The 15,806-nt window shown below is 46.8% G+C and overlaps 1 protein-coding gene and 1 non-coding gene across 23 annotated transcripts in view; both read left to right on the forward strand.

Moving 5' to 3' along the window:
- The window catches only part of ILDR2 (immunoglobulin like domain containing receptor 2), a 170,909-nt gene extending 156,580 nt beyond the window's left edge, over positions 1–14,329 (forward strand). For 21 of the 22 annotated variants that reach the window (XM_085022524.1, XM_085022529.1, XM_085022533.1 and 18 more), the window contains 4 exons: positions 3,277–3,390; positions 7,717–7,933; positions 9,005–9,680; positions 11,270–14,329. In XM_085022524.1, coding sequence (XP_084878650.1) covers positions 3,277–3,390; positions 7,717–7,933; positions 9,005–9,680; positions 11,270–11,305 — 1,043 coding nt within the window. In that variant the 3' untranslated portion in view covers positions 11,306–14,329. Of the gene's footprint in view, positions 1–3,276; positions 3,391–5,310; positions 7,119–7,716; positions 7,934–9,004; positions 9,681–11,269 lie in introns of those variants that run through there. The other variant, XM_085022537.1, reaches the window with a different exon arrangement.
- On the forward strand, positions 7,987–8,049 carry MIR9825 (microRNA mir-9825). The gene has a single exon (NR_128510.1). It is a non-coding gene; the product is annotated as a microRNA mir-9825 (primary transcript).
- Positions 14,330–15,806: the final 1,477 nt, after the last annotated feature.

Here is a 15,806-nt window from a genome sequence, read left to right on the forward strand (position 1 = left end):
TAATGACACAGAAAGCAATCTAAGCTTTAGCCCAAGTTGCAGTTAAGGGGGAGATTTTCAGCTGTCCTTTGGGGTGGCATTCATCTCTCAAACAGGATAGCTGGTACACTGTTTCATATACCAATACTTCCCCTTACCGCAGTATTATTGAATGCTTGCCATAACAGCATTTCACATATTAAGAACACCTAGATAAAGCCGTAGCTGCAGGTAGAGTAGACCCCCTTCTCTGACGCCTATAAACATGCTAGTTTTCTTTACTAAAAAAAAAAAAAAAAAAAAAAAAAAAATCATCAATACAAACAAAACTTACCTAAACCTTGCTGCTCCCTCAAGCTACCATTCAAGCCTTCCCCTTCCTGGTCAGGCTTCTCCAACAAATCCATCACATGGTCTCTTCTGCCTTACTTTGTAATTCTTTGTAATATAGTTCAATTCCTGATTTCCTTTCATTCACTCACTTCATTCATTCATTCATTCATACAAACATACATGTTTTGAGTGTCTGCAACGTGCCAGGATCTATGCTAGGTGCTGGATATGCAAAGATAAACAGAGTGAACAGGTCCTTGACCTCAGGAAGTTTATAGTCTAGAGAAGGAAACTCTACTGAAAATACTCTTTCTAAAGAAAGCATTAACCCAATCCACCCCCATCCCCAGGCTGGCATCAATTCAGCTCAAGGAAACATTTAAGTACATGTATGTATAGAACATTGTCCTGGGTTTTACGCCAAGCTAGAACGATAAGCATTCTTTTCCCTTAAGAATTTTGGGAAGATTAGACATTTATACAGATAATTTGAAACAAACTGGAATGTATTAAGGGCCATGATGAAAGTTCAAAGTAAATGAGAGAGAACTTTTCTAGCCAGAGAAGAAGAAAAGCTTTTGGATGAGGTGACATTTGAGCTGCCCCGAATAATTACAAAGAACTCAAGGCACTCCACTGATTTGGTCTTTCTTGTCTCCTCTGCTTTCTTTTTTCATTTTGGTTTATATATTTGTCTTCTCTGCCTCATGAAATTATTTAAAAGTTGAGAAGTATTAATTGCATTTTATAGACATGAAAACTGAGTCCCAGATAGGTCACCACTTACTTGAGGTCCCTCAATCCACCAGCGGCATACCTACAAGATGCCCAATTCCCCACTTCCCAACCCTGTGTTGCATCCATCAGCAGTAACGGCCTCAGAACAGACATAGCAGTTCCGTGGGATAATTGCATTTTAATTGAACTGTCTGTACTACTCTGTAAACGCCTCTGCAGAAATGGAAGAGTGTGTAGCTTGATAAATAAAATCATTTCTGCTAATAATTGCTCCTGTGTAAGGATTATGGATCTAACCTCCGAGAGAAGGTATCACTAAAAAGCGTGTGCTGAGATTCATTAATTTTTTAAAATAATTCCACAACTGGAACTGAATGTGGACTGCCCAGCAAGCTCTCTTATAGAAAACCAATGCACCTGCAAATGGGTGTGTGGGTGTTTTTCTTAGTCTTCAGTGCCAGGGCTGTGATTAGAGTCTGTGGAAGATGATATTTTAATCTTTCATGTACATGCTTGTGTGGGGAGCTTTGTCCATGGCCGGGGTAACATGACCAGAGAGCACAAAGGATTTTTTTCCAGAGGCACATGCAGTCATGTGGTTTCTCTATGGTATTTGCCCTACTCTGGAAACAGAGATGTTGGAGGTGGGTCACTTGATTTTGTCCCATTGGACAGTCCTGACCGGCTGGAAGGTTGGACATGCCTCAGATGACAGCACCCATGGCACACCAAGGAGCATTTTCTACTCTGGGCTCTTCCTTTTTGTCCTGTTCTCCTATCTCTCCATACTGCCTCTGCTCCTAGTCTCCAGAGAGGAAGATGCCCCATATGACTGGGCTTTAATCAGATATGTAGTTCCAGTCCCAAGGCTGCCATTATTTCTGAGCAAGTTACAAAACCTTTTTTTTTTTTTTTTTTTTTTTTTTTGCTTTTTAGGGTCACACCTGTGGCATATGGAAGTTCCCAGGCTAGGGGCTGAATTGGAGCTAGAGCTGCCCACCTATGCTGCAGCCACAGCAGCACAGGATCTGAGCTTCGTTTTGCCACCTTCAGCACAGTTTACAGCAACCCACTGAGTGAGGCCAGGGATTGAACCCGCATCCTCATGGATGCTAGTGGGGTTCGTTTATGCTGAGCCATGACGGGAACTCGGAAACCTCTCTTTACCAGTTTCCTCAACTGTGAAAGGTGGCTACTAACAGTAACTTCCTTAAGTTGCTATAAGGAACCAAGGTCATGTAAAGCATTTAGCACAGTACCTGGCACATTTCAGTGCCCAATAAGTGTTGTCTACTACCCTTATTGTTCTGTCCCCATCCCATTCCTTTCTCTCTTTCTTGTTTTCTTCTTTCTGTGAAGATAGACCCACCCATGTCTGATCACCCTTCTGGCTTGTATTGGTCTAGACTGATGCTTAAGTGATATGTAGCTTCAACAGCCTTTTTCCCTGACAGTAAGAATGATGGGAATGTAGGAGATGGTATTACCTCTCATGCTTAGGTTTTGTTTTTTATTAAGCCCTGAAAATAACACCTGCCTGAAACTACACAGCAGCAGGTTGAATCAATCATGTCTAAAATACGGTATTCCTTTTCCTAAGGGGAAAATGCTAAAGAAATAACAATGGAACCATAATTAGGAATCCATGTATTTTGCATTTTATTTTGTATTAATTCATATAAAGCCTATAATCTAATATTACCTCTTACACATCACCTAGTTATGGAATTTTTTTTTTTTTTGGCACCATCTCCCAGGCAACTAGAGGCTTTCAGGCCACCTGTGTCAAGGTCCCTAACATTTGAGTATCTGTTTAAAGCTATGTGTGCTCCCACCAGGTGAAGGTGTGCAATCCTCAGACTGTAGAGTGACGTGTGCCTCATCTAAAAAGTGGTCTTTTTTTAGTGTGAGTATACTCCCCTAAGTTTTGAGAAGATGAGCTTTAAGTGGAGCTCTAAGAGGTGGGGAGCTAGGAAGCAGAGGTTAACAAAGGACTAAAAATATACTATGACAGAATTTTATGGTTGACCTGCTGTTCCTCCATTCAAGTGGAACCATCTAATAAGGGCGATCTCAGGTATGGTTCCATACATATAAACAAATTTACTATTTCTGGGTGATTTCAAAAAGAGTTGCTAGAAGTGGGAATCATATTTTCTACTTAGTAAAATAAACAAATGCCTCCTTCTGAATTTTCAGCTCACCTTCTTGTCCTTTTCTCAACAGTTCGCAAAGGTTACCGGATCCAAGCTGACAAAGAGAGAGACTCCATGAAGGTCCTATACTATGTGGAGAAGGAACTGGCTCAGTTTGACCCAGCCAGAAGGATGAGAGGCAGATGTGAGCATCTGTTAGCTTTATGTGATCTGCGCATCATGCTAAAGGGGATTTGGGGGTGACCAAAGGTGGGCATCCCTGAGCTTTCAGGGTTGGAGTTAGTAGGGGTGCTGGTGATACCATCCTAAAGAAAGTAGCTTCAAATACACAGAGGGGGAGTTCCTGTCATGGCTCAGTGGTTAACAAATCTGACTAGGAACCATGAGGTTGCAGGTTTGATCCCTGGCTTTGCTCAGTGGGTTAAGGATCCCGTGTTGCTGTGAGCTGTGGTGCAGGTTGCATACTTGGCTTGGATCCTGCATTGCTGTGGCTCTGGCGTAGGCCAGCGGCTACAGCTCCAATTAGACCCCTAGCCTGGGAACTTCCATATGCTGCGGGAGTGGCCCTAGAAAAGGCAAAAAGGCAAAAAGGCAAAAAAAAAAAATACACAGAGGAAAGACAAAAGGGATTCTGATGTGAAGAATGGAGCAGTCCTGAAACATGTTGGTTTATGTAGTATCTATCTCTCCAGGAGGCAGTCAGCATTGCTAGGGCTGTGCAATCCTAGGGTTGGAAATACTTCATTAAAATACTTTCTCTATTATTCCCTTTAAAATATATTCAAAATAATGATATAAGATATGGAAGCTTGAGTATCAGTTTTTTCCAACATGAAAACAGTCCAGTTGCCGACCTGCCACATCAATGAAAGCGAAAGAACAAACCTGCCAGAAGAACCTTATAAAGAAGAGGCCCACACTGCTCTGAGAGGCCCAGCAGCAGAGACTGAGGGGCAAGCAAAAGACTGCTCCTCTTGTCAAAGGAACGTGGTAATTACTGAATCTGTAGGTGGCAGGGCCCCCACCCTAACTCACCCACAGCCCTTGCAGCTGACACTGCTGATTCTTTAGGATGGATTCCAAATTACCATCTATCATGAGAGGCAGCACAGGGCAGGTCTGCCATGGATAGGCTAATTATCAGAGCGCGCTGGCAGCATGGGAGTGAGGTCACCACGTTTCCCTCTTTGAACCCTCCTCGCGTTGGAACCAATGAGAGACTCAATGGCATTGTTGGGAAAACAGTCCCAGACTAGAGGAGCTTTATTCAGATTAAGGACAACATATTCCTCCCAGTTTGCAATTCTAATTTCATCCTGTCTGAGTTGCATCCATTGCTGCCTCCTCCCACCACACTGACTATAAAAAGACCATCTCCAGATTGGAATGTCAGGAATGCAGATGTCATTGCACTTGACAAGCTAGTTGTAACAGGGTAGTCATGGATCCCTGTAAGAGGACAGAGACAGAGATAGATAGAGATCAAGGAGAAAAAGCCTGTGGAGGAAATCTGTGGCTCTCACAGCTCAGAGAAGAAGTGAAAGACAGAGGTTAAAACTAAGTGGACCCAGGAGTTCCCATTGTAACGAACCCACCCTGGCCTCGCCCAGTGGATTAAGGATCTGGCATTGCCATGAGCTGTGATGTAGCTTGCAGATGCAGCTCAGATCTGGTGTGGTTGTGGCTGTGGCCAGCAGCTGCAGCTCCAATTCACCCCCTAGCCTGGGAACTTGCATATGCTGTGGGTGCAGCCCTGAAAAAAAAAAAAAATCAAAAAAACAAAACTACGTGGACCCCTGTTTAGGTGATGTCTCCTGTTTGCCTGGATTAAAGTGGTCTCCAAGGGCCAGCTGGTCATAAAGTAATGACCAAGGAATGTTAGAGTCCAAGGAGACTTTAGAGGTGGCCTGGGTCGACCTTTGCAGTGTACTGATGAGGGAATAGAAGCTCAGAGGGTTGAAGTGACAGAATCAGGACTAGAATTCAGTTCTCCTGATTCCCGTCCCATGCTCTTTTGTTAAACTAGAAACTTTGGTGCCAATTGTGGATGGTGCCATGGCTGCAGCAGTGGTTTCTGTTCAGAGACAACAGTCTTCAAGCTTGTGGGACTTTAGGATGCTGGAGCTGGAAGAGACTGAGGTTTTTGAATCCACTTCCCTCATTTTACAGAGGAGGAAAGGGAGGCAGAGAGGGAAAGTAACCAGTGCTAGTACTCCATGCCGATGCCAGAAATGGAACCTGCAGGTTGACATAACAATAACTGCATAGGGATGAAGTAGGAACCTAGTTCATTTTACTTTGAGAGGTCCTATATCTGGAGAGTAAAGTAAACTCTGGGATGGATCATGGACATGGGACAGTCTTGAAGATCTCATCACAGTCTTGATAGTTTCAGGTGTGGCAAAGGGGGTGATAGATTCTATAAGAATTGGGAGTTTCACGGGTCAGACCCATGAATTTCCTAGTCAGTGTGATCCTCATTTCCCTGCCTCTTGTAAGTAGATAGTTGCTTGGGGGATGTTTTCATCTGGAATCCCAGCGCTAGGTGTAGCGCAAACTACACCTCCCCAGGCACTTATGTTCCACCTCCTGTTTTTGGAAGTAAATTTTCTTGGAACACAGCCTGCCAGTCCACCTCTGTATTATCTTCGACTCCTTTCATGTTGCAATGGTAGAGCTGAATAGTTGTGACAGTATGGCTTGCAAAATGGACTGTAGTTATTATCTGGCCCTTTGCAGAAAAGTGCCTATTCCGTTCTAGAGTTGTATTATTAGGTGTCTGTGAAGTGGGGGATGTTGATATTCATGTTCGTTGTGGCAGAAATTTGAGAGCAGCATGCAGCCTGGACAGTCTATCATGTGAGTGATGAAACAGAGACAGCCCTCACTATCTGGAGAAATGGAAAATGTCCATTATCCTTGAAGTTGAAGGAAACTTCTGAGCCAATAATGTAATTTTTCAATAAACACACAGTGCATTTTACAGTTTTTGTCTTTATGGTTCTCTGGGAGATTGGAATTCACTGGGATCAGGAGAAAAGGAAGCTTCTAGATTAAACAATAATGTCTGAGATTTTTTTCCTTGGCACTAAGTCCATTCTCCTTACAGGGGGAAAAAGGCTTAGAATTAGATTATTATCAAATTCAAAACTGATCACATGACCAAACTGAATGGCATTCCTGGTCAGCACTGTGTCCTGGTAAAGCAGGACAAGGAGGCTGTGTTTATGCTGTGGAAGGAGGCCCTCCCTCCCCTTCATGGGTAGGAACCAGCAAAAATTCTCTGCTTCTCCCAGGACCACTGGGGATAGGGAGGAGACAAGGTGGAGGGGAACCTGAGACACAATTTTGTGCTTCCCACATCCTATCTTGGTTTACCTCTTGCTCCGCAGGCAGGACTTATACCTTACAAATGTTGATTTTGATAACAGTTTGAGGTTCAAAGGATTTTAGAAAACAAATGGATTCAATTTCATTGCAAATAGATTCACTAGATTTATTTTTTAAGTAATGTGAAATTCAATCCATTTCAAAGTTTTATAAATAAACAGTTTTTTTTTTTTCTTTCCAGATTGTGATTCTGGTCCTTATTCACAAGTGCATTTGCAAAAAGCTACTAGGCCACCCTAGGAAATGAGGAGGCTGTGGCCATCGCTCCCCCTTTCCTTTATTTTTTTTTGGTCTGGGGCAAGAGTACAATGGAGGCCCATAGGCCTTAAGTGTGGCTCAACCCCCCTTTTTCTTCCCACACCTCCAAAGAGCTGCCGTGGCCACCTATGGCGACATACACCTGGAATACTCTTTGGAGAATAGAAGAAGTCCACTTAGGCCCTGGACATGGAATTGGTACTGTATGGGGAAGATATGCCAGATCCTAGATGACCATCCAGAAAGGAGGTGGATGGACACTAGGTGTGCACATCCCCTTGGCCCTGTGGACTCCTTGTTCTTGTTGGGGGGGGGGCGAGGGGAGGGGGGCAGTATAGCTGCAGGAGGATGGAATGAGGTGCCTCTAAAGCACGGGGCAGTACTGGTTCTGAAGACCCCATCTTGGGACTTGGCCAACAGTAGGGAAGATCCTGTGATCTGTGGCTTCTCTCTCTTTTTGCCCCTTTTGGTGCAACATACCTGGGATCATCCGGGCTCATCAGAATTAAACAAGAAGAAGAAAAACACTTGAGCAAGGATGATGACATATCAGGAGGAGACCAGCTGCAGAGAGCCCAAGTTCTGGGAAGCCTGCCTTAGGTGGAACAATAACAATTGTTTTTCTAAGAACAGATCATGTAGGAAGCCTCTCTCTCTGTAGGCAAGTAGGGTTCTAGCTTGAGCCAGTTCCTGCTGAGCTAAGAACACAAATACTGCTAGTTCAGATCTACAACTCACCCTGGACAGGATTGAGACCCCAGGATATGAGTTTCCCAAAGCCTCTAGCCTCAGTCCTTTAACAGCATTCCCATTCTATTCTACAGGTAGAAAGCTCTGTCATGCCTGATTTTTGTCCCTGCAGATAACAACACCATCTCAGAACTCAGCTCCCTGCATGAGGAGGACAGCAGTTTCCGCCAGTCTTACCATCAGATGCGAGGCAAGCAGTTCCCGGTGTCTGGGGACCTGGAGAGCAATCCTGACTACTGGTCAGGTGTCATGGGAGGCAGCAGTGGTGCAAGCCGGGGGCCCTCGGCCATGGAGTATAACAAAGAGGATCGGGAGAGCTTCAGGCACAGGTGAGGATGGCTGTGGCAGGGCAGCTCTGGTGCTGGGTGTGAGGGGGTAGGAGCTTGGAGGCAGGGTGGATCTGAGGATGTTACGACTCCATAGCATCTCTGTCTGCCTCTCTGGGTTATCCTGCTGCATCTGTCTATGAGCTGTTGAACATCCCTTTCCTACCTGCATTAAGCAAAGGCACACTTGGGCTACTGTGTCTAGAATTAATCCCTCAAGGCTCTTTGAAGAGGATACTCTAGACCCCTTAATGAACTGCATTAACATTCCTCTGCCCGTCTCTAAAAACCCCACCGTCATCGCCATCTTTTTTGATTATTTGGTGAATGGTCAAATGCCAAACATGTTATATTGTTGCATTTGATTCTCATAATTCTAATGTCCCCATTTTAAACTGAGGAAACTGAAACTTACACATGGTAAGGAATTTACCCAGGGTCTCATGGCCAATGAATGGGCAGGGGAACCAAGATATGTGTCCAGTTCTGTGTGGCTAATCACCACTGATGGCACCTTCACCACTCACCTATTCTGTATCTTGAAGGGCAGTAGACATCGCTTTTCTCTCGGTACCAACTGCAGGGTCCCTCTGGCCTGCTGCCCCAAGAAGTCACTTGGCCTCCGCTCTAAGGAAGGAAAAGCCCTGTTTATCACTAAATGCCACAGGGACTCTGTGGGTCACACCACCTATTGCTTTTCAGGGTGTGAGAAGTGAGTCAGGAGGCTGATAACCAGAAGTCACAGCATAATAAAGACTTCACGTGTGTGTTTCAGTACCGCGTAGACCACAATGTAGTTTTACCCAAAGGACCCCATTTTGATACTTAAACTCACAAGATGGGCACGACGGCTTTGACTTTGCTCTTTGAGATTCAGAGGAATGGGAGGTGACCAAGGTGCCTCATCCAATCAGGAGCGGAGCTGTGGCTCGGCCGAGGTCTTCTGATCAAGGCCCAGACACTAAGGGGGTGGGGGTGCCCTTAGATCCCCTCTCAAGCTCCCCCACCTTCCTCACGCCAGGTGTTGGGGACCTAGGCCTTACCTGAACTGACCAGCGCCTCCTCTGCCCGCAGCCAGCAGCGTTCCAAATCCGAGATGCTGTCGCGGAAGAACTTTGCCACCGGGGTGCCGGCCGTCTCCATGGACGAGCTGGCGGCCTTCGCCGACTCCTACGGCCCGCGGGCCCGCAGGGCGGAGGGCAACAGCCACGAGACCCGGGGCGGAAGCCGCTTCGAGCGCTCGGATACGCGGGCGCATGGGGGCTTCTACCAGGACAGCTCCCTGGAGGAATACTACGGCCAGCGGAGCCGCAGCCGGGAGCCTCTGACAGACGCCGACCGCGGCTGGACCTACAGCCCTCCGCGCCGGCGGCCGCCTGACGACGCACACCTGCCGCGCCTGGTGAGCCGCACGCCGGGTACCGCGCCCAAGTATGACCACTCGTTCCGGGGCGGCGGCCTGGAGCGGCAGGCGCGGCCCGAGGGCGCCAGCCGCGGCGGCAGCCTCGAGACGCCGTCCAAGCTGAGTGCGCAGCTCGGCCCGCGCAGCGCCTCCTACTACGCCGCCTGGTCGCCGCCGTCCACCTACAAGGCGGGCTCGCCCCAGGGCGACGAGGAGGATGCGCCCGACGACGCGCTGCCGCCCTACAGCGAGCGTGAGCTCAGCCGGGGTCCGTCCTACCGCGGCCGCGACCTGCCCTATCACAGCAACTCCGAGAAGAAGAGGAAGAAGGAGCCCGCCAAGAAGACGGTGAGGCCCGGGCGGCCTCCAAGGGGCTGGGACACCGAGGTGGGGGCGGGGGGAGCCAATGGGCAGAATCGCGGTACAGGGGCCTCGGGATCAGGGAGTGAGGAGAGCCCAGGTGGAGGGAACGGACGCTCGCTCTCACCCACCTCTGTTCAGGACCAGGTGAAGTAAGTGAGCGTGCGGCTTGGGAGAGAGAGAAAAAGGCTGAAAAGTCAGGTGTGTAGGGTGTAGAGCAGTAGAGATCATTGATGACCAGCTTTAAGAAGCCTTTAGAAATGCCAAAGATTTGGCATTGTCGATCTAGCAGGGGGAGTGTGAAAGCTATTTTATACACAAGCCATTTTATGTTAACCTCCAGCTGACTAATGAGCGGCCTCGAAAATCAGGCAACAAGAACCAACAAGAATCCCTTATTTGCATGGCGGGAACTGAGAGAGGAAGGCAGTTCCCTTAATAAAAAGCTCAAACCACTATTCCAGGGCAGACAAGCTCTCCTGCCCACTGCTTCCTTTAGCAGTATATTCAATAAATCTCTGCTAACCTACAAGAAAGGGAGGGAGGGAGGAAAGAAAGAAGAAAGAGGGAAGGAAGAGAGAAGAAAGGAAAGAAGGAAAAGGAAGAAGCCTTTAGCATGAGGGATTCTAGGGGTCATTACCACCACAGGCCTTTAGGTGGGCTTGGAAGTCTTTGCAGGCCTGTAATATGTGCATTCCTTCCTGTCCCCACCCCCTTTAGAGTGAGGGTTTGTAACTTGCATCAGATGCCCCAAAGAGTCCACATTCCTGAGAAGGTTAGTAGCCATCTCCATTTATGAAGGGCCGCTCACTCTTTTTTCTTTTGATGTTTTCTTGAGGGTAAACTGTGTACAGTGCCCACTGTATGTGAAGGAAATCTTTCCACCCCGTCCAGCTAATTGTCTCTTGTGTAAGCAGCCTTGTTTTGATTTGATTGTTCTCCATCTAAATGCCCAGAGCAGCCCATTCCATCCCTCAGCCCCCAAATGTGAGCTCTGGACCCCAGAGAAATGTTGGTGAACAATCACAGATGTCCAGTGTGGGTGTCCAAGCTACCTCTGTGCTCTGGAGGCCACTCTCCAAGCCAGGGTGCTTCTGCCCCCTCCCCAGTTATCCTGCCCCTCCTGCCATTTTGTTTTCATGATTCCAAGGGAGATATTTCCTTTACTGTGTAATGTGGGGAGAGAACATGAACAGAAAAAGGTTCTGGCATGATAATTAACTCCTCCAAAACAAAAACTGTGATGACCAGAGTACTGTGGGTAGGCAAGGAACTCTCAGGTGATGTTAGGTTTATGGTATATCATCCACACTAGCTGTTGTGGAGTTACTTAACCCTAAAGGGATGAGAATTCTTCTGTTGTCATGGAACTAAGCTCTAGCAGATGTATGTTGGCTTTAGGATCAATTGAGGCTTAGGGACAGTAGTCACAAACCCAATGAAATGTCCTGAAAGTCAGGGTGTGCCAGGCTCTGAACAGGTGTGGATTCTGCCCAGGGAACCATCTGTTGGGTTGGGGTGGGTTTCTTTAATCAGTGTGTCAATTCACATCAGGATCTTTTCTGCCCTTCCCCCAGAGTGACTTTCCAACCAGAATGTCCCTCGTGGTCTGATGTTTGTTCTCAAGACATCTCTCTGGATGACTGGAAATCAGAAGCAGAACATGGAAACAAGACACAAATCCAAGAGCCATCAGGCCCAGATCTTCTCTGGCCATCACCTTGGAAGATTTGCTGATTTTTGCTTTGGCAGGGGTTGGGGGGACAGCCTTTAAGGGAGGCTGATTCCAAACCTAAGTGCCCATCTAACAAGTTTGAGAAACGTATCAAGAAAACAACTACATGTGAGCACATTCCCGCACATGGAGTTTCTCACCCAGAGTTCATCCTGCACAGTCTCCTTCCTTAGCCAAACCAGGATTCCTTTTTCAGTTCTGAATGGGAGTTAGCTCTGGACTGCTAATCTTCAGAAAATGCCTATACCTACAGTCTGCTTTTCTATACCTCCTGTGCTGTGCTGAGAGACAGAGGAATTTATTACTGCTGTTAGAAGGCCTTCACCGGCAATGGAAAATAGCTTCAGGCAAAATATATGTTTTAGCCCCATCACCTCCCAGTCACTAGTCAATGACTGTTGTTATACTGAAATCAGGCGTTTAGTGAGCTCAGTGACAATGACCTACTGGACAATCACAGAAATGACTTCAATTTGCTGTTCTGAATGACAGTTCTTGAGTGGCTGGAACAACACAAGTGCTGTCAAGGCACTGTTTCTTTTCCATTCTGAGAACATGAACTGCTTTTTCCCTTTGGGCACAGCAACATCTGAGTCTGGGACATCAAGGGCTCTCCTCGTCCTCCCCTTTCCTGGACCCTCCACAGAGCCCCGCCTCCCTCTATGCTGTGATTAGGTGGTTATCAGGTGCCTTTTGACAAATGCTTAAAATACACCCACGAAAGAGAAGAGGGAGAAAAAAGAGGAGAAAACGGTATTGTAAAATGAAGAATGAGAAAGAATCTAGGAGGAAAAGAGTACACGTTCTCATTATATTCTGAATATGGGCCATTTTCCTCACAGTCTCTACTGGATCTTCTGTGTGTTTGGTACTTCGTTTACCATGAGTCGTCCCTGCCATCCTAGCTTTGCCATTCCAGGATCCCTGAGCGTGGAACAGGCATCCCTGGACCTCACCAGGCTGCCACTCTAGATACTTTTGGCAGATGAGGAAAACAGCTTTCTCAAGAAGAAGATCTTCCTATTCCCACTCTTGCCTAAATGGTAGATGTTGCCTAAAATCCAAAGCTAGATCCCTCTGGATTTTTGGCATGTGTATAGATTGTGAAAAATGGCCACAAACTCTCTCCTTCTCTTCAAGAGGTGCAGTCTGTTTCTCTGCCCCTTGAATCTGGGATTGGCCATGTGATTAGATTTGGCCAGTGACCCATTAACATGTGTGACACAAGCAGAGACTTGACAAATTCTGGGGCATGGGGCTTGTCCTCTTTTGCTGCTTTTGGGAACCCTGCAGACACCACCAGGTGAATGAGCCTGGGTTACCCTGCTGCATGATGAGAGGAAAAGGCCTAGTTACCTCCATCACCCTATCCAGTAGCCTATCAACTCTCAACTGATTGCACACCCATGAGTGAGCCCAACCAAGACCAACACAACTGCCTAGCTGAGCCCAGCCCAAATTGCTGATTCCTACTCAAGGCATGATAAGTCGGTGCCATCTTTAAATGTTCATTCCTCCTCAAGGAAAAACTGACCTTTTCTTCTTGTCTGAATGTTTGGCCCTGACTCTCTTTAACCTTAGGTGTTTCCCAGTCTCCCTTCTTTGACAGACTTTTTGTCAAGGATTTTCAGCCCACACTGTTGTGGTGGGATACATGATTGTGTCAGATCACTGGAGGACAATCATGCTTGGTCTCCCTACTGCTCCACTCCCAGTAGTGGTCCGTCCTCTATCAGTGGATCCATGGACAATCTCTGAAGACAGTTTCTTCTTCAGCGTTTCCAGAACCACCTGACTGGAGCTTGGCCCTTTTCTCAGAGTACCATTCCACTGGTATCCACTTAATTCATGGTGTTGCCAAACCAGTCCTCTATGTGCAATGAAATAAAGAAGTCACTGGATGAGGGTCAGAAGGTTGAGTTGGTATGATTGCTTGGGGGAGAGGTGGCCTTCCAAAGGACTTCTCAGTGGCCCTGGCCTGTGTGAGAGAAACCAGGAGGACAGTTCAGCCCAGTGCTGGCACTTCCAAGGCTGGAAGACACAAGCCATAACCCTGGTGCTGAGTTTTAGGCTTGCTGATGTTCCTGGCCTCTGAGAGCTGAGGTCTAGTCTGTCTGTTTGGGCCCCAATTCCCATGGAAAAGATGAGTAGGACATCATTTCTTAGTCACCAGCTTTGGAGTTCAACTTGCTCAGGCAATTCTGGAGAATATTGGATGGCTGCAGTAGCTATTATCTCTTCATATTGAGCACTGTGTCAGGCTTCTCACCACCAAAGAGCCCATAGCACCAGCTGCGGAGACCAGAAATACTGCCTTTATTAGCCGGGGGCAGGTATGCTTTTGGTGAAGGTTGAAAGGAGCCATGAGAAAGGATTATTAGAATTGGAAACCTGCAGTTCCAAAGACAGCAAAACTACAGACAGACCATAAAAAAATACCAAAATGATAACAGGCTACTGAAATAACCTGGGGAGATGGAACCAGGTTGTCCTCTGAAAGGCTACATCAATCACCCAAACTTCCAGGCCTCCAGTCAAGAGGGGAAATAGTCCTTTCTGAGTATGTGGACCAGAGATAAGACTGACTGGACAAGTAAAGGGAAAGCTGGCCATCCTTGGCACCCCACCTTTTCTCAACACATCCTTTCATCTCCTCTGTCCTGAATAGCGTGTCCTGTGTAGGAAGTGCTTATACATATTAGCTTCCTTCCTAGGTTTTATTGGGGGTACAAAATAAAGTCTTGTATAAGACATGGTCTCTGGCCACTGGAACTCTGCAATTGAATAGGGGCAATAAGACAGGCCCAAGAAAGAATGGGAAGATTTTATGCATATAATATGAAATACCACTATGGATAAATTACAACAAACCCAGAGAATTAAAGGTTTTTTTTAATTTAAATGAGTATATTTTGATATTTCAGTGTTGTGTGCATTTGTCCATCCATCCTATTTAATGATGTGCTCAGTGTTCTGAAAAACCCATATTTAAAAGTCAGATCTGGAAGGTGAGTTAGGATGGGGAGGGGTGAAAGGCAGAGGGCCCAGGGTGGTGATGCTGAGAATGTCGGTCTGTGAGTTACAGCCGAGTCAAGGATGTGTTGGATGAGGGGGCATGGATGCAGGTGGCAAGAGGTGTCCCCGGGTAGATGAACTTCTCACGGTCATGCAGAAACTCGTGAGGAAGCTAGGAACATTTGCCGTGGACCTGGCAGTTTGTGCCAGCTGTTCCACCCCAAGCATGATCACCAGGGAGCTCTCCATCTGCTTCTCCAGAGATTCAGCTCTGCAGCTGTGAGTGGCTAACACAGAAAGTCTTGCAGAGATAAGGGGCCTCTCTTCCCCCTTCTCTGTACCTGGCGCAGGGCTGTGCAAACTGAGCATGGAGAGAGCCTGCCACTCTCTTCCAACATACTCTATGCTAAAAATACCTAGCTACATCTGTAAATATTTCTAAATAGTGCAAAAAACTTCATGTAGGTAATCTGATTAGACCTTAGGCAGCCTTTGAGAGAGGCTGAGGTCAGTGTTGCAATCCACCCCCTCTATAGATGGAGAACTTCCCATTAGGGAAGTCACACACCTAATCAGGTCTTTAGACTCTAAGGGCTTTTCTGTTGGATCAGTGTTTCCCCAAATTGCCTAACCATTTGAATCACTTGATTGCTGTTAAAGATGTATCACTGGGGGAGTTCCCATTGTGGCTCAGCAGTAATGAACATGACTAGTATCCTTGAGGATGTGCGTTTGATCCCTGAATCTGTTCAATGGATTAAGGATCTGGTGTTTCTGTGGGCTGTGGTGTAGGTCACAGACTCAGCTCAGATCTGGCGTTGCTGTGGCTGTGGCGTAGGCCGGCAGCTGCGGCTCTGATTAGACCCCTAGCCTGGGAACATCCATATACCACAGGTGCAGCCATTTAAAAAAAGCAAAAAATAAAAATAAATGTATTGTTTGGCCCTGCCTTGGAGATTGATTGGGTGGGTCTGGAGCTAGGATTTGTACTTTTAACATATATTTCAGGAGACTCCTATGATCACATGTATTTGGAGACTCTTGCACTGGATCATACCCCATTGTATGCCCCAAATACTTGGTCCTGAGGCTTCCTTGGGTGTAGAAATTTTTTTCTTCAAATGTCTTGTGAAGTCACTCTTATTCCCTTGGGGCTGGCAATGGTGAAGCCCCCTGCAGTGTGGCTGTGACAGTGGGGACTGTCTCACCAGGGTCCAGGAGTAAGAAGACTGCGAGGCAGAAAAGAATGCAAGGAGCACTCCTCAGGAGGCTTCCAGATGTTTCCGGTCCTAGAATAGAGATCTGTTGTGACAATCTCAGATCTGACAACAAGAATTACAGGTAATTGTCTCATTCCCTTGATG

Source organism: Sus scrofa, chromosome 4 (genome assembly GCF_054392235.1).
Source record: "Sus scrofa isolate SSC_HxYL_T2T_F1_AM1 chromosome 4, Sscrofa_HxYL_maternal_Yorkshire_Landrace_v2.0, whole genome shotgun sequence".
Classification (NCBI taxonomy): Eukaryota; Metazoa; Chordata; class Mammalia; order Artiodactyla; family Suidae; genus Sus; species Sus scrofa.